At 39.5% G+C, this 23,981-nt stretch overlaps 1 protein-coding gene across 21 annotated transcripts in view; it reads right to left on the bottom strand.

Moving 5' to 3' along the window:
* The window catches only part of CFAP20DC (CFAP20 domain containing), a 228,225-nt gene that overhangs the window by 5,588 nt on the left and 198,656 nt on the right, over positions 1–23,981 (bottom strand). For all 21 annotated transcript variants that reach the window (XM_008519896.2, XM_008519873.2, XM_070576991.1 and 18 more), the window contains one exon: positions 7,119–7,213. In XM_008519896.2, coding sequence (XP_008518118.2) covers positions 7,119–7,213 — 95 coding nt within the window. The remainder of the gene's footprint in view (positions 1–7,118; positions 7,214–23,981) is intronic.

Here is a 23,981-nt window from a genome sequence, read left to right as displayed (position 1 = left end):
TTGGAAATTGGTTGACAGCAATAACAGAAGAAAAACCAACAGAACCAGACCAAACGCAGCAATATTAGCTGCCCTCCCCTCGGTTAGATCAGCTTGGGCAAATAATCTCTCCAGTTCACTTTTTAAAAGTCGATTAATATAAATGCTTAATTATCTATATTTAACGCATTTTAACCGCAGATAATAGAAAACCTATATGTGCAAGCTAAGTCTTCAAGCCTGAAAATAAATGACGTGGCACCAGTTTATCAGATTTAAAGTCTCTGAATCAAGACACTGTACTTGATTTTCAATTTTCTGATACTGCCATCTAGAATTTTTTTTAGAAAGCTAATGCATTTTCTCTCTTATAGATCTTGAAAACTGACTGACTGTACTTGTACGTACACACTAATACACTATTGTTTAAACAATTTAATGGTGAGGGATCACCATTTGGAATAGTCAGCCTCAGGATCAATGAAGATGACATTTTAGATAAGATTCTGCTGAGTACCAGGTGCTTGCGAACTCTTCCACCAACATATCTCACAGTAGGGCAAAATTAACTTGCACTAAAACCTGAGAAAGTCCACTGTGAACTGCTGAATTTTGTTTTTTTAGCAAATATGTGCCCTCAAATGGGAGAAAGATAAATGACTAACAACGGGATGAAAAGGATGAAAAGATACTTTCTTCTCCTAAAAAGCTATATTGTTTTTTGGAAGGCAAATAACACGTCATGATTATAGCTCAGGTTTCATTTGGGAAATAAGTACATCACCCTTTTGTAAAAACTGGTGGCTATATTTTACTTGGAAAATGCCAGTTAAAGCAACGTGCTGAAGGATCCGGATGGTTAATTAGGAATCACTGTAATTTCATTCTTTCCAGGTAATCGCTACTTATGAATGTGCAGTGATTCAAACATGCACCTGTATATCAAAACATCATACTGTACACCTTAAACTTACACCACGTTATATGCCAATTATATCTCAATAAAGCTGGGAGAAAACCCACAAAACAAATGTGCACCTGTAATGTGTGGCTTACAATTCTGAATGCATTCTGTTACACATGAAAGAAAGTCCTTAGGGGAGGAAGAAATATTCCTCTACCCTTCTAGGTTTTTCTGGCTGGTCTAATAATGAAATTGACATGAAACAGAATAATAGGAGAAAATCAAACAAATTTAATAACAATGTATACATGGGAGAAACCCAGGAAAACTGAGTAACTTGACAAAATGGCTGAAGCCAACATCTTAAACATCATCTTCAGCTAAAGACAAGGGAGGATCTTGGGGGTAGTGGTTTGGGACTTCAGAGGGAAGGAAGGCAATTCACATGGAGATGGACAAGCGAATGTTTAGTAGATAAATGTTTGCCCTGCCTTGCAAAGACAATGAGACATGGAGAAGACTTTGATCAAATGGGCCTTGCTAGGTTCCTCCCTATCTACCACACCTGGTTCATATCATACTACAATTATCTATGGCATTAGTTCCTTTCTAAAACAGGTCTTCTATCTTAAATTCTTTTAGGCAGTTAGGGGGAAGGTCAAAGTTTCTTCCTGAGCTTTTTGTTCTTAAAAATAATCAAGCCAAAGAGACACATTTTGGGGTGGCAAATTCTGCTCCCCTTCAGTCCCTAGCCAGACTATTGAGCTCTGAAGCCTACAGAGCCCATAGTGTCTCAAGGGCCTAGTTTCAGGCAAGGTGGTAACACTGCAGCTAGGGGAAAGTGCATCCCAATTCCAGTAAGGGAAGGTGGAACCACATCCTGGGCCAGGACCCCTTCTGGGGTGCATTTGGGAAATAAGTAGGTGGGCTTGGTTCTGGAATAAGGAAGAGAAGCTCAGACACCAGCAATGTGTTTACTTCTCTACTGGAGGGTTCATGTCTAGTACTCCTGAAAAGAAGGAATCTCTTTATTCTAGGGAGAGTGTTGATTCCTCCCCCCGCCCCCTGTCCTGTCACTTCTATGCAGAGAAGACACCCCTGGGCCTTTGATAGCTGCAGAAGAGAAAATATCTTCCTGCCCCAAGGTTAATCAGAGAACAGAAGGCGGCAACTACCTACCTCCCAGGGGACGGGCAGGGACTCTGGATTCAAGAATGTCATAAAGACTAATGAATCATTGTACAAGAGAGTTGAGGTGGGGGCACTATGAGTCTAAGGAGAGTACTAAAGAGAGTAGTATTTTATCCAGAAAGAGTCAAGAAAGAGAACTTCCTAAACTTAAAAAACTGCAGTAGACATTTCAGTCGTACAGTTCTTACTGACCTAAATGGGAATTCTGTGGTCTTATCACAGCCTGGGGTTTATGGGTGCAGACTGTCTCATCAGACAGGCCTGGGTCAGCGCCCTGCTCCACACTCAGTGGGAGTGTGACCCAGGTTTTGACCTTCAGCTCACCTGTACAGGGGGGACATAACATAGCCCCATGCCTGGCAGTGTCGGGACAAATCATCATGAGGTCACACACAGAAAACTCAACACAGTGCCGGGCACACGGTGGGTGCTTTATTAATGCTGGTTTCTATTATTACTTTCAATCACCAATATTGCTTTTTCGGGGGATGGTCTCCTTTGCATCTTAAATAAATCTTCAAGATAAAGGAAAGATTCAAAGAGTAGACCAAATCATCCTCTTGTTTCCCATGGGCAGAAGATTCACTCACTCACTCATCAAATATTTACAGAGTGTTTCCTATGTCCTTGGTGCCACGTCAAGCGCTGGGGGGTACCATTGCTGTTCAATGAAGTATAAGGTCTGGTGAGATAACTAAAAGAACAGATTTTAGAAGACTGCTTGCAGATTTAGAGTATTAGGTAAGTGTCAAACAACTGCGTGGCAGGAAATAGGCCTGTAAAGGGACTGTTGTGTTGGAGTCAGAGCAGGCAGCCAGATCCCCTCTCTCTGGTTAGCTGTGAGGAGCCATGAGATTTCTGTAACACTTTACTACTGATTTGGTTTTACATCTACAAAATAAGCATCTTCTGCCTACTTATGTCTTGTTGGAGATTAATCAATGTTCATAAAGGAATATCCTATGTGGCTTAGTCATACAAAAGGTACAAGAATGCTATTTTTATGAGACTCTGGCAACTCCAAAAGCCCTCCTGAATGCCTTTCTCACTCAAAATCTGTGTAAATTGCAAGAGAGGTTTGCAAGCCTGAAGAGAGAGGTCACTACTATTCCATTTTGGAGCTGGTAAGCATAAATAATTTAAGGGTCATATCGGTAAAGGAACAGCCGTCAAAAACAAATTGACAACTATTTTCCAAGCAAAGTCTGGTTCATTTTCAAAAGGTCAGCTTGGTAGTTTTCTTTAGTAAGTTCTGAAATCTTAACTTCCCATTTGTACATTTCACAGGCGCTCCAGGAAAACACATTTTTAGTAAGTGTTAAGGGCAGCTGTGCCCATGATAATTGATATTCGGCAAGTATATTATGGCGCAGAAGGAACTGGGAAGAGCTGCCTGTTTCTCCATCCAGTTGAATGGCACAGATACAGTGCTGTTCCTGCCGGTTGATCGGCTCTGCTGGAAGCCGGGCTGTTCACTTTAAGGTGGCATTTATTCACTTGAGACATTCTCGCCAAGCAGAAACTGTGGCTGTGACACAAACTTGTCCTGAATAAAGTAGGAACCCAAGGTCCAGGTATAACGCAGGCACTTACTTTTGTATGGCCTGGGGCAAGCATTCTAGAATTGTGTATTGGTCAAGCCATCTTTCCCTGTTAAATGCAGTTATGCCTCCAGCTGCATGGATGCATCTCAGCCTCTCTGTCTCTGATGGAGGCGTGGTGGCTCAGCGCATCACTTCATTGCTCTAAGTCCCTGCATCCATGTGTAAAACAGGGGTAATAATAGCATGTACACCTCAGTAGGCTATTATAAGAATTAAAGTGCACATGCAGGCCTGGGTCACAGGCATATGAAACAAATGTCAGCTATTATTATTTTTATCCTGTAAGTCTGAAGATGGGTGACCCCCTTTCCCCGTGAACCAGCTTCAAAACCACCTTCATGTCCCAGTGCGATGGCTCTGCACAAAGGCACTGATGTGGAGGAAGCCTGGGTCCTAATCCACGCTTGGGTTCTCATTGGATGTTTGACCTTGGGCAAGGTCAAATTGAGGGAGTTAGACTACATCAGTGTTTTTAACTGGTGCATGAGATCCCCAGGGCAGGCTTCTGTACCCTAATTCCCCTTTAGCCAGAGCAGTTCTGCTTTTCTCTCTTTTATATATTGGGATTCCATATGAGATTTCATTTGAAAGAAAAGTTGCCACTGCTTATAAATAAAGTTTAAGACCCACTGCATAAGGTGATCTATAACTTTTAATTGCTAAAATGTATGGGTCTAAGTTCAGTACTCTCATTGCTGAATTTCAGAAATATACCTAATATACTAAAAAATTGGAATTGCGGGAAAAACTGAAAGTCAAATTTCAGTGAATTACCTTACTTTTCTTTGAAGATTGTTATAAGAAATGACTAGTTGAAGAACATTTCTCTCCCTCTTTTCCTCCCTTTCTCCCTTCTTGTCTTCCTTCTAATGAGAATTCAGCGAGTAGCTAATATACGCCAGAAATTGCATAGGGTGCTGGGGATCCAGGAGGGAGCAAACTGACAGTCTCTGCTACTAAAAACTCATAGGCCACTGAGGACAAAATAATAGAGAAGGAAACATATCATGAACTACAAACTGTGGAAAGGCCGTGAAGAAAATGTACAAGGTGAAGCGAGACTGACCTACTCAGATAAGGTCGTCTAGAAGGGCCTGTAAGAAGGTTAGCTAAGAAGCAAACACCCGGGCCTGGCAGCCCCGCCATCCAGCGGTCTCCTCCTCCGTTCAGCTCCTTGTTCCCTTGGCCTTGCCCCAGATCTGGTTGACACAGTAACTGTGTCCCTCTGGCACTCACTCCCAGGGGGAAGTGTGGCCACCGGACATTTCTGACAAGCGTAGTCAGGAAGGGAGGCAGGTCCAGGGCTGAAACAGGTGACCAGAGGTCTGCCTTTTTTTTTTTCCTTAGAGAACTTAAGTACTTAGTCCTTGAGATATTTTAAGTTGTTTCTTCTAGAGATCAGGAACTCTCAATAGAAAAATGATTCTCAGTTCCTGATTTTTATATATTATTGAGGAGGTAGTCTATTTACTTGGTTCAAAATCAAAAAAAGTCTAAAAACACTGGCTGGGTTGTGGGACCAGGCTGCTTGGATTCAAATCCCAGTTCTGCCAGTAACTAGTTGCGTGACCTTGGGCAAGTTATTCAAGAACTTTGTGCCTCAGTTTCCTTAGCTGTAAAAAACAACAACTACACACACACATAGTACTTTCCTCAGGGTGTTGCTGTGAGGGCTACATGTAACACTGAGCACAGTGTCTGACATACAGTAAGTGCTAAATTAATGGTATGCAACAGAAACCCAGAAAGAGTCCCAGACTGCCTACAACCTTGCCTCCCTTCTCCTTCTGCTGATAGAAACTGGATACCTGAACCCATTATTCTTTTTTGACAAACACTTTATAAGAACAGATGGAAACACTATCTCTATCTAAAAGCTAATAACTTGTAAAGATTAACCAAATAGGAAACACTAACATTTGATGGTATTAATTAGCTACAAACTACCCAAGCATATCAGAAACTGGGAAAGGGAAGGCTGATAAAAATCTAGGGTGACAGCAGAAGGGTGCCAGATCTGGTTAACATTGGCCAGAACATTTCTACAATCTTCTGAATTTAATTTGTTAATTTGCCCTCGATGGAAGTTCTGTTTACCTTCAACATAATTGAGTTCCTGCTGTCAAAACATCACTTTGCAATGGCGACTTTAAGACATCCTTTCAGCCACTTATCACTAACATATATCTTGGGTGCCTTTGCTCAAGGACCATGCTCTCGGTTCCTGTGGCTTATTTAGGACATTTAACATAACGTATTATTTGTTCCCTCACAGCAAGGTCTCCTCCTGACAGCCAAGATTCTATTTTTCTGTCATAAGTAATTATAAATGTACACCTCTAAAAAGATTCCCAATTTGAGGGGCATAATCTATTTCGAGTAGTAAATCACAGAGACATCTCTATCCCTTGGGCGGCCAAAATGTACAACTCAGATGTATGAGCTCTCACTCTGAATTCTCCACACCTGAAGAAAAATGGGATGCTCCACTTTCTCCCTGGGGCAGTTAGGGAAAAAAGCACAAGAAAATTGGCACCTTTGTTGGAAAAATTTATATTGATTTCAGTTCCTTTTTTTTTTTACTTCAGATATAGCACTTCCATCTTCAAAATCCAACTCGGAAAACTGTCTCAAGGAGTCCCACTCTGAGGCTGTCACTCCAGTTACGTACTGTAGATTCCACTCCACCCCTCCCATCTCAACCCCACGGTTTCCACCAAAGATCCTTTTCTGTTCCTCCTCTGTGGACTCCTGACAATCATGTTCCCTGCTCACAACCTGAAACTAACGGTTCATCTTTATAGCTCTCACCAACAAAAGGGACCTCAGGCAAATTTTCATTCCTGCTTCTTTCTACTTTTTCCATTACTAACACTACTTACGGTAGCTCCATGCCAGCCTTTGCTTTAATGAAAAGGCCATATCTCTGTATTAACGAAGACATGTATCTCAGTGATGTTGGAGTGTTGGGTCTGCTTTATAATAATGCAAACAGCTGGCATTTGGTAGGCACTATTCTAAGTGCTTCCTATATAGTATACCTCATTGAATCTTCCTGAAAAACTTTCAGGGGGGCACTGTCTATTATTAGTCTTATTTTACAAATGTGGTAACCAAAATTCATAGCTGTCACACAGAAGGAATTGGTACAGCTGGAATTCAGATGAAGGTCAATTTGACACCAAAGCCATGCTCTTATATTTTAAACTATATTTTTCCCTGGGATTAACCTTTAGAAGAACAAGGACAATTTCTTTCTATTATTTGTAGTTGCAAAGAACCTATTATTCTACCAAATGAGGCAAGGTTACCTCATGTTGGTGTGTGTAGGCCTAAGTGATCAGCATTTAATAAAAACAGTGGCACCTCAAAGTGACTGATGTTCTCTATTTATATTAATTACTTATATTTTTTATGCATAGTGTTTTTCATATTCCCACCTTGAGCACTCAGACTTCCAGAAGAATCTGGATGCTGCTCTGCTGGCTGTTGACTGGGAGGAACAATCGGTGGGCTCAACATATTTAACCAGTCCCTAAAAAGAAAAGAACAAAGTAAATGAACATGTCTCTAATTCCATATAGATTTTACCTTTCCCCTGAATTTTTAATTCCCTGGGGCTTCCACAAAGAAACATTTTCTCTCCTTCATATTTAAGAAAGACAAGATGTCCAGAAATTAATACTTAGTTTAATAAATCAGTTAATATAGAGTCAGTCACTTAATTAATTAGTTGCCCAATAAGTACATCAACTAAATAAAGATGACTATTCCTCTCAAAAGTTTATTATTGTTATTAAACTGTGGCACACTGTTCCTCTCACATAAGAGAATTATTTCGATAACTCAGGAGAAATGCAGCAGAGATAAAGCTCCTTACGATCTTTGGGTAAGAAAGTCTGACAAAGTCACATGTCATGGATGACAACATTTCACATGCTAATTCAAAACAGAAGTTGGGGGGCTGGCCCGGTGGTGCAGCGGTTAAGTGCGCACGTTCCGCTTCTCAGCGGCCTGGGGTTCGCCGGTTCCGATCCCAGGTGCAGACATGGCACCGCTTGGCAAAAGCCATGCTGTGGCAGGCGTCCCACGTATAAAGTAGAGGAAGATGGGCACGGATGTTAGCTCAGGGCCAGGCTTCTTCAGCAAAAAGAGGAGGATTGGCAGCACTTAGCTCAGGGCTAATCTTCCTCAAAAAAAAAAATAAAAAATAAGAAATAAATAAAGAAGTTGGCCTTGGAGCAGTCATGGACCAGCCACAATGGTGGGAGTCAGTATGAATTAACTCAGGGCTTTAGAGCAGTGGAAGGCAAAAGAGGGGAGAATGAGGGAGCTGGGCCCTTGAGTGAGCCATTGCTTCAGTTCTCCTATTTCCAAAGGGGGCAAAACCACTCCAGAAAGCACCTCCTACCTTCCCTGTCCATCTGCCTCCAGCTGCCAACCCCCAAGCTCCTTCCTTTCCTTCCTCCTCCAGTTTTTTCCAGTCTTCCTGTTCCCTCTAGTAGATACCCGTGTGGGTGTGATGCAAGTGGGTGACATCTGGAAGGACTGAGTCACTGTGTCTTCTACCTCAAGCCTTTCTCATCTCCACACCTGCTACTGAGCTTCTTCAGCAGGGAAGGGAGCAGGGAGGGGAATGTGAAGGATTTTCCAACGTGAGTTCTATTTCTTGCATTGACATTAGCAGTCTGTATCATTTACCTATTCTTTTCAGCAGGAGCATGGCCTCATGGCTAAACAATTTCTTCCTAAATTTGTGCATTTCCTACTGTCTTTATCTACAATGGGAGACAGTCTTAACCACTAACTAAGAGCACTGGCTCTCCAGGCCACTCTCAGCTCTATGCTTCCAAATGTAAGAACATGGCCAAGTCACTTAACATCGGAAGCCTCATCTATAAAAAGGAGATAATAATAGTACCTCAGTTTTGTTGTTAGGATTAAATGAAAAAAAAAAAGGTGAAAAACATTTGGCTTGGAACTGGGTACTGCACTCAATAAATTTCAGCTATGCCCACCTTCATCTTCATTATCAATGAAGATCATAGTGTGGCTTTACCAACAATGATAAATCAAGGTAGGAATTGGATTCAGTTGGAATTAAACCAGTAGCTCTTCCTGTATAAAAGGTATCTTAATGTAAAAGTTACCCAATTGCTATTTGTAATATTTTCAGATACTTTCAGTCACTGCTCACCTTAGCTACCACTAGATTATGGCTAGTGAAATAAGCAAGGTGAGCATGCTGTGTAATGGAATTTCATAATAACACATTAAGGGCATCAGAAAGGATTTGTCACAGACTTCCAAGCTAATGGGGCATTTTCTGATAAGCACCTTTTATTTAGTCCATTTAATTATGGTAGACCAAAAAATTCCCACATCACAGAAAATTACAAGGTCACATACAAATTACCAGCCTCGCGACCTCATTACTCAGTAAGAATGATGGGGAGCAAGGATGAACAAGAGAAAAATAATACTATCATATGATGATACCCTCATTGACAAATTAAAAACTCTGCACAATGGCAGAAGTAGCTCCTATTCATTGTCCATGGACATGGGGAAAAATGTAGGTGGGGGTTGTTGTGTGACTGTTATAAAAGGCAAGACATTCACTTTTTAGGCGAATGATCTGATTAATGTTTTTACTTTTCAGCAATAGCTATGGAAAGTACAGGGTTCTTCTTTTTGTGATTTTTTTTGGTTTTAAAATAATTCTAGGTTTATAGAAAAGTTACAAGAAGAGTACAAAGACCCCTATATATCCTTCACCCAGATTCCCCAATTTAAAAATTTTATCACATTTGCTTTCTGTCTCTCTGTCTATCTCTCTCTCTATCAATGATCATTTCTCTACCTAAACAGGGGTTGGCAAACTGTGGCCCACAGGCGAAGTCTGGCCCACTGCCTGTTTTTGTACAGTCTGCAAACCAAGAATGTTTTTCACGTTTTTAAATGGTTGAAACAAATTAAAATAATAATAATGCTTCACGACACGTGATAATTATATAAAATTCAAGTTTCAGTGTCCATAAATAAAGTCTTATTGGAATACAGCCATGTTCACTTGTTTATGTATCATCTGTGGCTGCTTTTGTGCAACAATGACAGAGTTAAGTATGTGTTATCTGGCCCTTTACAGAAAAAGTTTGACGATCCCTAGTCTATAACCACGGGATCATATGGATTTCTCCAATACTAATACAATAACACAGATTCATTCTCATCTTTCCTCTTTCCATATTTGTAACTCCCTTCTGACAGTGAGGAACCTGGCTCCCATTATTCTCACATATTTACTTATTTTCTGAACTATAGAACATGCCAAAAGTAGTTTCAGAACTCCTAACCAAATGCAACAAAATAACCAACAGAAAACCCCAAACCTACTCTTTATGGGTTCTTTTTATTCTTTAGTCAAATTGCTGCGTTCAAAATTTACTTGGGTTAGTTCTTTCCCACTCCTCTTCAGTGTGGTTATATTGTTCATTTGAAATATAATCAGAGCCATCTGCTTCGGTTTGTATTACATTTTTTTCCCTCCATTTTTGTTGATTTTTATTACTTTTGTAGTTGTTGAGTATGTAAAACATTAACAGTTCAAAAGTCAAAACTACACAGAAAGGCATAATCAGCTAAGAGTTACACTTCCTCCATCTCTTCCAGTCTGTTCCCATCCCCTTGTCACTTTCGTGTCATCCCCACCCACCCCACCGAAAGTAATAAATTTCATTAGTTCTGGTATCTTCCTTATGTTTCTTTTGCAAAAAATAAGCAGATACATATCTATTTCTTTATTCCTCTTTTTTTTCTAATACAAAAGGTAGCATATTATAATTCCTCTTTTGCACTTTTCTTTTTTCAACTTAAAGCATATCCTGGAAATCATTCATACTAGTTCAGAGAGCATCCTCATTATTTTTTACAGCTGCACAGTACTCCATTTTGTGGACATACCATCACTTATTTCATCACTTTCCTATGTTTGGGCATGTTTTCAGTATTTTGCGATTACTGCAATTAATGTTGCAATGAATAACCTTGGGCATATCTATTTTTGTATACTTGGAAATATATCTTTAAGGCAAATCCTAGAAGTGGGATTCCTGGAACAAAAGGTTAATACTTCCTTGATTTTGTAGATATTGACAAGTTCACTCCACAAAGGTTATACCCATCTGCATTCCCACCAGCAATGTATGAGAGTGTTGGTTTCTCCATAGCCATGTCACAAGAATAGGTTGTCAAGTTTTCAATGCTTTCTAATCTGAGAGATGAGGACAGGTATCTTCAAGTAGTTTTGATTTGCATTTGTTTTCATTATGCGCATAATGAGTGGAGTTGATTGTCTTTTCATATGCATAAGGCCATTTATGTAACATATATGTAAATGCATGTGTGCATGCTACATATATATATATATTTTTTTTTTTGTCTGTTCATGTCTTTTTGACTCTTCTTCTATCAGATTTTTTGTCTCTTTCCTTTGCTTTGTCATTTGTGTTTGCTTATGATGTTTTTTTGCGACGCAAAAGTTTTTTAAAATTTTTCTGTAGTCAAATGTATCAATCTTTTCTTTTATAGCCTTTGTATTTTGAGTCATAGTATATGGTGTGAGTTTATTCTGGTGGAAGGTGCATCTAATTTTATCTTTTAAGAATGACTGCAGAGTTCTTGAAAGCGATGTTATTTTAACTCAAGCTTCAGAAGGTTTTATACAATTAAGAAATTTTGATCAAAGCAACTTGTTTGGCTTTTTACTAAGTAAGCATTTACAAAGTATATTTTGAAAAAAAAGGTTTCATGTTAACTATAAAATATGGAAAATATTGGGCTAAACAAAGCTAACTAGGGCTTTTTCTTGCAGGACTTCTGAGAGCCTTTAACACACTGTGAATCTCCAGAGAGGAGGACGGAGCACGCGGCACTGCCCACAGGCATGCATCTGGAACTGTGACATCTCTTGGGATCAGGAGTCCACAGACCACACCTTGAGAAATGATGCTTCAGGTTATACCATTTCCCATCCTGGTGACATTGTTTTTGTTTTGTTTTTATTTTACTTTATGTATATTTAATAATTTCATTTTTTCAAGAGCATTCTTTTTTTTCTTTTGGTGACTTGTTAATAAGCAGGAACGTGTAGCCTAGCACCTGTTTCTTACATGTTTACATTTGTACATGTGATATTTAATGCTTATCCATTGCCTTGACTTTTGATCAATTCCTTTAAACCTCCATGCCTTCCCAACGGCAAGCAGCAATATCTAACGCAGAGCGAGCTGTAGCTCAGGCTCACTCCCAGCATGTCAGCCTAGCTTTAGCTCTGAACCGTTTCCTTGGCCTGCTTCTTATCCTGGCTACCCATGCTCCAGAATCTCTTCTTGCTCCTTGTTCCACCATTTCCATACTTGCCTTGTCCTCTGTACTGAGTACCCTGTTTTCGTTGCTTTCCTTGGCTGTGCCCATAATCCTTTTCTCCCAAGGACTGACTACATGTCATGAAGGCCTCTAGCTCACTGGGTGGATAAACATCCTCTTCAGTCAGGCCTGTTCTCTGAGCATGCTCTGGGGCTGCTTCTTCCTCCTTCTTCCCCTCGTGGACCCAAGCAGGCCTCCCACCCCTGCCTCTCCTCTTGAAACTGGAAAGGACTTCTAGGCACACCTATACATGCTGAGTACTGTCACCAGAAGATGTGTTTAAGAGTCAAGACAATGGATTCACGTTAAATACCACATATAAAAATATAGCACAGATGAAGAATAAATACCATCTTGTGAATTTTCACAATGGGCAGATTTACCTAATATTAAAATCTTGGACAAATAACAATACCACACTGTTTTCATTACACTTGCATGCTAGATTTTTAAATGAGGCAGTACGCATTAACTGAGTTAGGTATTTTTATAACTGAGGATAATGTCCTCAGTTAAGATAGACTATGGTTTCAGTTCCTTCATTTAAAAACGAGATTTTATTTACAGGGCAATTTTACATACATTCATTTCATTAATGTGTTTCCTACAGATACTTTACATATGTGTGCACACATATACACAAATACATGATGTGAGAGCCAGAGTTAGCTTAATCACCTCTCTACATATATGGTAATCATTTACTGAACTCCTATGTTCCAGGTCCTGGGGAGTCAAAGAGCTCATGGTCAGAAGGAAGGAGCATCCTAGATAACAGAAAATGACACTACAACACGGGCTGTACACAAAGGCTGCTGTGGGCTGACCAGATCATCCACCGGTTCCCTTGAAGGCATTCGCTTGTAATGAAGCAATCTACAATTTGTATACACTTAAATCTTTATTTGGGGGAGTAATTATTTGAGAAATCTAAAACATAAGAATAATGATTATATAGCTCTCATTTATAGCACTGAGCTATCCTAAACCTCTGGGTCAGAGGAGGCAGCCCAGTGATATTCAGAGGATCTTACATTAGGAATCTGGCAATTTGCAGCAATTTCTATCCAATGCTTAATGATGTTTCTGATTTGGTACCAGCGTACATCTCTAATTCACTGAAAGAAGTTTGGGTTTTAAAAATCTGCTGCTAGGGAACAGACTGGGGAGAGGACTGGGAAATATCTCACTTTGGGGATGATTCACAGATTCCTTTTAAAAGCTAGTGAAAACTACTTTTCCATAAAAATGTACATAAATACCAAATTTTACTTCCAATTTCAGGAGATCAGAGATCGTCTGAAGCCCATTCATGGACTTCTGGGCCCCAAAATTAAGAACTTCTATGCCTTGGAATATCTTGAAGATGTTTCTAGTAGTGTACAATCAAAAAAAGTTTTTCTGTAAAGGGCCAGACAGTAAATATGTTAGGCTTCATAAGCCATACAGTCTCTGTTGCAACTTCTTAACTCTGCTGTTGTAGTGTGAAAGCAGACATAAATAAGTAAACGAATGGGCATGGCCGTGTTCCAATAAGGTCTTGTTTACAGAAAAAAATCCCGCAATGGGCAGGATTGGGCTCACAGGCTGTAGTTGAATGACCTCTGTCTCAGAGGAAGGAACTGTGAAGTGGGATATTCTCAAGGCTCTTATTAAAATTCCTGTCAATTTTCTTTCTACATGAGTCCACCTTCCTCACCATCTCTACTTCCACCACCAAAGTCTAAGCATCTTGCCTCACATTATTTGTAGCAGAAGCTCTTAATTGATCCCCTCACAGTGATTCATTCTGGCTTCACTTCTCTGTTCTTCAACTATGGCCACAATTCTAATCTGATTATGTCAATCTCTTATTTAAAACCCTTCAGCGTGATTGGGACACTACTTCTGTACTTGGGGGAAAGACCAGAATCTTTGCTCTGGCCTTCGAGGCTTTGCGTAGACTAGTCTCTATGTATTCTTCCACCCTCATCTTGCATTATTATCCCTCTCACTCACTATGCTCAGCCACACTGGTCGTCTCTCAACTGCTGGACTACGCCATGCTCCCAATCACCATGGGGCCTTTAGCCAGGCTGTGCCCCTTTATCTAGATCATGCTCTCCCCCTTGGCTCCTACCCTCCCTTGGCCTGGTAAAATCATACCCAACCTCCAGATTTTGGCTCAAGCATCATTCTCTTGGGAAGTCTTCCCTGACACCCCCTCTCCAGTCCAGCTGAGTTCTTGTTACTTCTTCTAATAGAGTAACCGTGATCCTCTCATTAAGAGCTCTTGTCTCAGCTCATAATTTCATCCTCATTTGTTTGATCATTTGATGAATGCAGTCTCCCGCACTTGACTCTAACGAGCACCTAGCATGTACCTGGCCCAGAGTAGGCAGTTCCTCAATATTTATCAAATACATGACTATTAAAAGAGTCTCTTTGTCAGTTCAGAATACCAAGTGCGACTCGGTGTTGAAAAAGTTTCCACAACAATAAATAATGCTGCTGTTGCAACCCACTCTGTATTTTCCCTCAATCTTGCTCTTTCTTCACCTGCCAGGAGCACGCTATTGTTTTCTTATCATTTGCTTGGTACACACACAATTTGGGGTGAATCTGGGACACACACCTTGCTTCTTTATAGCCAAGACAGAAAAATTTAATTTTCTGCCTCAGAAAACAGAACGCTGGTTCAGAAATATGTTTACTGGTATAAATAAATTAAGAAAATATATGTTTCTTTTTTTTTTTTTGAAACTTAAACATATACAAAGAGCTCTCAATAGCTTCTCTTCATAGGATTCATCTCCCATTTGAAGCAGGAAGCTCAAACCATAATTTGGAAACACAAATTGGGAACTTTTGCATATCTCTTAAGATGGACTGGAATAAGTATTAAGATGCTATTGTTTAATTATGGTTTATTTTCCACAGAAGGTCTCCAACCAGATTCTCACTGTTGGAAGAACAACCCCCATCTAAGTTTTGGAGGTTGCCTTCTACAACATTCCCAGCAGGTGGTTATCTAATCTATACTTGATTGTGATCAATAACTGCATACCTACTACTTACAAAGACTACATTTCAGCTTTGACTGTTAAAAAGTTTTTCCTCATGTTGAGGCAAAATTTGTTTCCTTTTCATCTCTACATGTTCTCCTACTTTTACCCCTTGGCACTTCTAAGGAACAATTCTAATCTCTCTTCAAGACATAGTAGGAGAGAGCTAAGGGACTGTTAGTCCAGAACTTCTTTCTCCCCTTTCTTTGGAACAGCCACCTCTAACCACATGGCTTTCTGGGAGTCACCATCTTCCTACATGAGCCCACAGCGTCAGTTGACTGGTCCAGAGGTGGACATCTGACCTAATCTGGGCTAATCATTGTGTTTCCTTAGGACTTCTAAAGCTGGATCTGAAAATGAGAGACAATCTTCAATAAAGAAGGAAGCCAAAAGAAGTGAAACTCAGATGCCACTGGCTGCCATATTTCCTGTCACATAGAGGAAGATAGTATAAGAAGAGAATGAGGAAGCTTAAAGTCTGGATTCTGGGAATGAAACAGTGTTGGTACTACTGAATGGTACCACCTCATGGGAAATTGGGGAGATGAAACCACTTTGGGGTGGTATAGGAGTCTGGTTTAGCACATGAAGAATCTGAGGTCTTGGTAGTTTCTCCAAGAGAGAGTGTGCTGGAAATATTTAGGGATCCATTACTAGGTCTTAGTTTTAGCTCTTGAATATGTTGACATATCTGCAAACTCATTGCCATCATCCTAGTCTGTGCTTTTAGAATCTCTCCCTTGTTCTTCTCCCAGCCAATCTGGATTTCCTCTAATCCAATCCAGAATGAGCCTTTCAAAATTTCCCCTAGGGCAAAATCCAAAATCTCTACATTGGCTTAAAGCTTTGCAGGGACTGGTCCATACCATCTACACAGAACATTTTTGTGCCTTTCCCCAACTGTCACCACCACACTACTGCCAGGCTTCAGAGGAGAGCCACATTCTTTTCTCTCTTCTCATAATGGCCTAGTGTTATAGACTGAATGTTTGTATCCTCTCCAAATTCATATGTTGAAACCTAATCCCCACTGTGATGGTGTGTGAAGGTGGGGCCTTTGGGAGGTGCTTAGGTCATGAGGGTGGAGCCCTTATAAATAAGACCCTAGAGAGCTCCCTTGCCCCTTTTGCCATGTGAGGTTACAGTGAGAATATGACCATCTATGAACCAGGAAGAGGACATGTGACCAGACAGTAAGCTCCCTAAGGCAGGTAATCATGTCTCTCTTCTTCACCTTGGGCTTGACATGTATTAGATGCTCAATATGTGTTCATTGAATGAATGAATGAATGAGTACTTGTAGGAAGGCCGGGGCTGTAAGAGAAAGGCCTACAGGTGAGAGTGAAAAGATTAGGAAATGGATGAGTCCTCTGAGAAAGACCTGGTAGAGAGGAGGTCAGGAGAACAGGCTCGGAGAGCAGAGGAAGGAACAGAAGGAGCCAAAAAGGGCAGCTAGTTGAGAATAGTACGAGAATTATTCTTCCCAGACATTTATTCTCCTCCCCTCCTAAAAGTGCTCCCAGAGGATATTTACATTATGGTGACATGTGGAATAGAATCCATTTCTTCCATTGCAATAGTTGGGAAACACATTGCATAAACAAGTATTGTATTTTCATCTCCCATCAATCCATGTTTCTTTGGAGACATGCAACAAACACTCATACAAAAGGGAAGAAGCTCTTTCTTTTTCTGGCCTCTATAAAATCACCTCTCCTGCCCATGTCTTTGTCAGAAAATCCATAAAACAGAGAGGACCCACCTCCCTGCAAGTGCTCAATGCTCCAAGAAATCACAAAATTCATCAACTTCTCTTAAGCTATTAAATATGCTTCATACTTTCTCTGCAGAACTGAATATCTTTCCTGTTTGGGAGTATTTTCCCTCAGGTTAAGAAAATATTAATGACATATCATCTTGGGACCATTTTGTAGACACTGACTCATTAAATATGGCAGATAATTCAACTCTGGAGGCACAAATCCAGGCATCGGCCATGAAATTCAACTACAACATGTGAACAGTAATATCCTATCTACTTGAGAGAACATATAAAAAGCTGACCCCTTCCTTGCCTTCTCTATACTGTTATCAGCATAGCTGCTTTATAATTTTACATGGAATAGATGTTTATTGAGTCCCTGCAGTGTCGCAGACTTTATGCTGGGTACTGAGGAGTAAGACATAACTCTGCCTTTGAGGAATTCTGGCTCCTGGAGACAGATTGTTAGACCAACACTTAGAAGAAAGTGAAATAAGTTTTGTTAGATAGAGGTAAGCCCAGGGAACTGCTTACAGTTAGGAAAAGGGTTCAGGTAAGGCTTTCTAGCAAAAGTGATGAAAAAGTTGTTCCTGAAGGATGAGAATAAGGCAGCATGATAGAGAAAAGATGGAAGGATATTCTAGAAAGAAAAGCATGCACTACAGCAGAAAGGTGTGGAGAGCTTGGGGTAGCCCTAGCAGTGTGAAATGATGGGCACTGGGTGCACATACGTGTGGGACGATGAGACTGCAGTCAATTGCTGAAGAAGACAAGGGGTCTTAGATGGCAAACTAAGGAGTTCCCACTTTATTCGGAAGGCCCTGGCGATCTATTGAAGGATTTTAAGCTAGAAGAATCTTGGATTTGCATTTTAGAAAGATCATAGTGGCAGCTGTGTGGGGAATGGACTGGTGGAGAATAAGAGAGGGGCTAGAAAGATCATTTAGGAGTTTGTTGCTGTATAATCTAGGCAAGAAATAACGGCGTTATTTTGGAAATTTAGTATATATGTGTATGAACATACATAAGAGGAATACAAAATCTTCCCCTCAATAAAATTCATTCCCATTGTATCAAAATAAGGTTGTAGTGTACAGAAATTTGAGAAGACTTCTTATTTTTATCATCCTGTGAGAGTGAAGTTCTCCAGAGATGGCAGTTTGCCTCAAGGATCTTCTACTAATAAGGAATATTTTAGATTCTTTCTGTGTGTCCCATATACTTTTTAAGTCAAATTCAAATAGTTGTTGAGGGTCCATGTGCCCATTGCTGTGTTGGGTATATAAGGATACCGAACAAATACAAGACATGGTCCCAGAAAAGTAGGCAAAGACATGAACAGGCAGTTCAGAAGAAAAGACATATAAATGCCAGCCTCTGCCCCCCATATGAAAAAACATTTGACCATGTATATAATTATAGAAATGCAAATTAAAATAATGAGATACTATGGACATACAGCAGCTTGGCAAAAGTTCTAAAGTTTCATGAAACTCGGTGTGAGCTGGTAGGTATGTAAATCAGCGAACAATTAGGTAATATCTATCAAAATTACCTTTTGACCAAGTAATTTCCCTGCTAGAAATTTATTGTAAACGCATACTTGCCCAAGCTCACAAAGATATGTGCATCAGGATGTTTATTACAGCACTGTTTACAGTAATAAAAAGCTGGAAACCCCCTAAATGTCCATCGACAGAGAACTGGCTGAATAAATTACGGTACAGTCAAACAAGGAAATAATATCCGGCAGTTAAAGAAGAATGTGTTCATTTGTATGTACAAATGCAGAAAGATATCCAAAACTCACTAAAAATCTAAAAAGCAAGTTGTAGAACAGTTTAGTCTCATCCCATTTATATTGAAAAAATACATAAATAAAACATTTTCTTGTATACGCATAGAAGGTTTCTGAAGGATGCCGGAGAAACTGTTAACCGTCATCACACCTGGGAGTAGGAATGTCGAGTTGGGGTGGGAGGAGTAAGACCTATTTCTCACTTTCTATCTTTCTGCTCTGCTTTCTCTTTTAAAGGCAGATTCTTTCTCTTTCAGGAGCTTCTAATTTGATGACATCTATAAGAAAACTCTTCTGAAATAAGGCTTAAAAATACCTTTAAAAAAGTATTTTAGGTGACAAGCACTTACTGGAGACAGGAGTCTCAATTGGTCCCTCAACCAACAGAGAAAGAGAGAGGAAAATGGGTCCCTTCCTCATGCCAACACGCACCATCTGAGCTGATCCTAGCAGCCTTCCCCATTGAAAATATCAACTTCAACGACGAAAGCAGAACGTTTGGGTCTTTATAAATGTTGGTAATGTTCCTAGAAATTGTCAAGTTCTCATTTGCATAAACAACAGCTGCTTTATCTAATGCTATAGATATGACTAAAAAAAAATAAGTGGTGGCTTATTTATTATTTTTTAACGCATCAATCCATGAGCCTGATTATTAAAACAAAATGATTCCTGGGCTGAAATCTGCAATGTCAGGTCTGACGATTCAATGATATAACTTCACAGAGAATGGTTACAATGGGAAAGTTGGAAGATGCTCTATAAGAGAGGGGAGGCCAGGCTAAAAGCTTAGAGGGAACACACACACATTTTTCATTCTAGATGTGTTCATGAGAGTATGTGAAAAGAAGTTTAAAATTATGTTTTAATCTTCTTTTCAAAGTATTTCTTTTTTTTAGTTGCTGGAAGATAAAAGGTCTCAGCGTCATGGAAAACTAAGCAATGACTCACTTATCCTTTACCTTGCACTGGAGGGGAATCATTTTGGGGTGAAAATTCTCAAGGAAGTCAGTTTATCTCCTCAAAACAGAAAAAACTAATCAAGCATTGTCTGATTAATTAGAAACACTTGAAAAAAAATGCTATCAAGGCCTACAGCTGTAATCAATTTAATCAACATGCAGAGAGCCAATCTGGTTTTCTTGATTAACAAAGCTGAATGTTAAACAGAGAAGTGTGACATTGTAGTGCCATTACCTAAAGCTACAAATTGAGCATTTTCCCTAAATATTCAAAGTCAGGTCAGGATAAACTGAAAACTCTTTCTTATGACGAAGTCTACGGGCATGAACGTTTTAATTCTTCCCCTCGATATTTCCATGCTGGAAGAATAAGTTTCATTTAAGTAGTAGAAATGGGTAGTAACCTTCAGTGAAGACACACAAAAAATGAACCACCTGGAAAGATCACACAACTCTAAAATGAAGACAAAAAAGTGATGTGAGATCTCTCTCGGTTTAGTGTCATCCAAGTTGGTTATGGAATTCATCAGGAACAGACATGCCAGACACAGAGATGAAATTTTTCCCATTACATTTTTAAGATGTGAATGTGAAACGCATCTATATAGTGTCTGATGAGTAAACTGGAAAATTCCATTTGCCTATTTTATTTGCATGAAGTCAATTTAAATGTCAAGATGTCTAATGCAGGGTTGGTTTATTAATGGTTTGTTTCTTGCTTTTAAGAACCACAGTCAAAACTATAAAGTGATGATTATATTTTGTGTAGTCAATCTTCACAATACTGTCTGGAGTTTCACCTGTTAAAAGAGTAATTCTCAATATTTTGGGGGTAAAAATCTCTTTTTTGTGTGTGTTTGGAATTTAGTAAGAGCACTAATAAATACTTGCTAATCAGTGTCTTGCAATCAGATACTACATTTGTCGCATGTAATTTTACCAAAATAGTTTCATTATGGAAATATGTAAATAATTTACCTAAAAAATAAACTGAAAAGAATTCAGGTAATATCAATACCGTTCCCATTCATATATGTTTTTTTGAAGAGAAGTGGAAAGGAAAGAGTGTACATTGCATATCGAAGTCACTTAATAGGTACTTGTGGAGTGAACTATTGAAGAATTAAAGCCTAGTCACTAGTAATATATTGTGCTAGCTATGATTTTGGTTGGCCACTTTTCCTCTCCCTCTTCTGAGAACCCTCCCTTCTTTCTATGGGCAATCCACTTCATGCGGTTTGCGGGGAGTAAGCCTTCCTTTACTTCCCATATAGGGGCAGGCATGAGACTCAAGCTAGGACAGAGTCTACTCTTGGACTTTTGCTGGGTTTATAAGCAGGGTCCTGACTCATGTCGATCAAAATGTACACATGTGAATGACATTTATTGTGCATATTTTCCCAACAGAAAAAGAAAGGCTGAGAAAACTGTACGAAGCTGTGATATTTCTAAAGAGGTCCTTTAGAACCTCCACATTTCTATGAAAGACACATGTTGTTTTACCCAGCAGAAGGAGGCACATAGAATGAGGACTTCTCACTGCAAATAAACACAGCATAATTGAAGATGCAGGGGAAAGAACTGTCTCCCCAGATAACAGGTTTTATCTTCATATCCTTGAGGAACATTAAAAAAATATCTGAATGTCTGCTCTATGGCACTTCATACTTTTGTTCTAGGCATTGACAAGCCACAATCCCTGCTCACATGGAGCTTACAGTCTAGAGGTAGAGACAGACAGTAAGTAATGATACAAAGAAGTGAAGGGGTTCAGAATATACCACCCCAAAATATGCCACTTTGACATAAGGATTATTTTGAGCTGAAGGCAATGAGAAGTAGACACAAGAAAAACTCTCTGCCCTCCCTTCTCTACCAGGAAGGGTAGGACAATTCTTAATCATGGGAGGCAACTCTAAGCTATCACAGATGGCACCAGAGGAATCTACCTAATAAATCTTAGTGACTAGCCCTTATCTTCCATTAGTTTCCCCCTATATATTTACCCTCCCACAATTTGCCACCTCTAGAAGATCAAAGTCCATTTCCTTCCTCTTGCCACTTTTTTACACAATTTACTGTTTTTTTTTATTACGATGCTGTATAAGGCCAAGTTCTAACCACTCCTTGGAGTTACTCATCACTGAGTACTTCTGTGTATATGCACATTGGAGGTATTGATAAGCTCCTGTTTGTTTTTCTCTTGTTAGTTTGTCTTTTGTCAGTCTAATTTGCAGGGGAACCTAGGAGAGTAGAAGTAAAAAGTTTTTCCTCCCCATCAGAGGAATATTATTTCAGATAGCAAAAATTGCTATAAAAATTTAAAAATAAAAGAAGATTTAATGAATATTTCATATTAACAGCTCTAGCACAGAGTAAAGCAATAGGTTCTCATAAAAACTTCAACCTATTGCATACAGACTGATTCTAAATGCCCAGGGAGAATGGGAGCCACAGAATGGCTGATTTGGGGCCATCTCTGAGAGATGGATGTTTCTAATATAATGAGCCTCTCAGATGAACAAATTAAACTCACATTAAACCATGTTTACCAGAGAAATCCTACTGATGAGAACCCACAGACATTTTCAAGCTCCTACACATGCAGAACACTGTACAAGGAGTAATGGGGAGGCAATGGGGAATCAAAGAGAAAAATTCCATGGCTTTAGATTGACCACCTCAGCTTCTAGGATCGATTTCCTAAAATGCAGCAAGGTGTGGCTAGTCACAAAATCGGACACTAACATATTCCTATGCTGCATATCTGGATGAATGAGTGGCTAGGGTGGGACTGTAGCAATAGCAACAACTGTCACCACTCACAATAGAAAATACCTCAGTAATCCAGTGTGGAGCTGTTCACTAGACATGTATCTGGGGTACCAACCTAGAATATAATTTAAGTGGCACAGTTTGTGATTTGAGTTTAAATTTCCTTTTAGCCTTGCAACCTTTGGGTTAACTCTGTGCCTCTGTTTCCTCACCTAGAATATGGGAATAAAGGAAGTGACTGCACCAGGTTGTGGCAGGAACTAAATAAAGCAATACAGCCTATGGAAACTCTCAGCACTCATTGCCTGCTTCAGAGATGGAGTCAATAAGTGATAGACTGAGTAATTGTAATAGTGCTAGTAGTTAATATTATTAGAGATCACAGAAAAAGATTCAATCTCAAGCAACTTCATATAACACCTTTTACAGAGTTAGAAGACAACTGTGTTAAATACTTTGTAACTAAGTTATTAGCAAATCAAAATCAGAAAACTTTGCGGCCTTTTCTAACTTTAACTAGAGAATAATTGCCTTAAAATTAGAATACAAAATAAAACCATCTAAACCTTTCTACGGAATGATGCGACTTAACCGCGCAGAATGAGTAGGTGGAGTTTAATTTAATGCTCTAATGTAGCTCTCTGGGCTTTTGTAAAGAACAACTACAGGGTATCATTTTCATCATTAAGTGTGTCAGGTTATCAGATGCCGTATTTATGTACTGATTTCCATTTTCTTTTCAAAGTTTGGTTATTCCCTTATGTTCTGTAGTCAAATAAAACAATGATATGCTAAAACGAAGGCTCTGTGAGGTGAATGACAATTTAATTTTCCCCCAGTGTTGGCTGGTTGCACAAGAAAATAAAGAATGAAGGAAGTTGACAGGATCTTTAGTTGACTAGATTTATTTCCCAGCAGTTGCAGGGTGTGTTAATTGTAACATTTCAGTTAATGAAAAATATTGTGAGAGAACACTGATGTGGGTGATAAACAGACTTTTGAATAGATATGATGGTAAAATGCTATTTTTAAAAAATTGGGAGGAAACAGTCAGAATTCTTTTGTTGCTCGGACCATTCTAGTGAGTAAATTGGGCTTCCAGGGAGGGCAATAATTCTTTCATGTCGCCAAGCTTCTCTCATCATCATAATTATTCAGGTGGTGTTACTCCAACTGCTATTCAACCTAAATATGGTCCTTGATCTATAGAAAGCTTACACGCTAAACTGCGAAAAAAAGAGACGAGAAACAGAAACATTGACATACCAGAAAGAGCAAACTCACTCTGTTACACTAACCATTACACTAATGGTTCTTGTAGATAAATTCTTTTATTAAAGTGTAACATACCCATAGAAAAGTGCACAAATAACAAACGTACAGCTTAATGAAGGATCCCATTGTGACCGCAACCACCACCTGGGCCAAGAATACAAGCTTCCCTTACTCCTCCTCCTAATCCTGACTCTCTCGGATGGGGACTTCGAACACTACTGGTTAGAACTTTGTGTGAATGGAATTATACAATACGT

The sequence above is a fragment of the Equus przewalskii genome, chromosome 15 (genome assembly GCF_037783145.1).
Source record: "Equus przewalskii isolate Varuska chromosome 15, EquPr2, whole genome shotgun sequence".
In the NCBI taxonomy this organism is placed as follows: Eukaryota; Metazoa; Chordata; class Mammalia; order Perissodactyla; family Equidae; genus Equus; species Equus przewalskii.
This window is presented reverse-complemented; position numbering and strand designations above follow the sequence as displayed.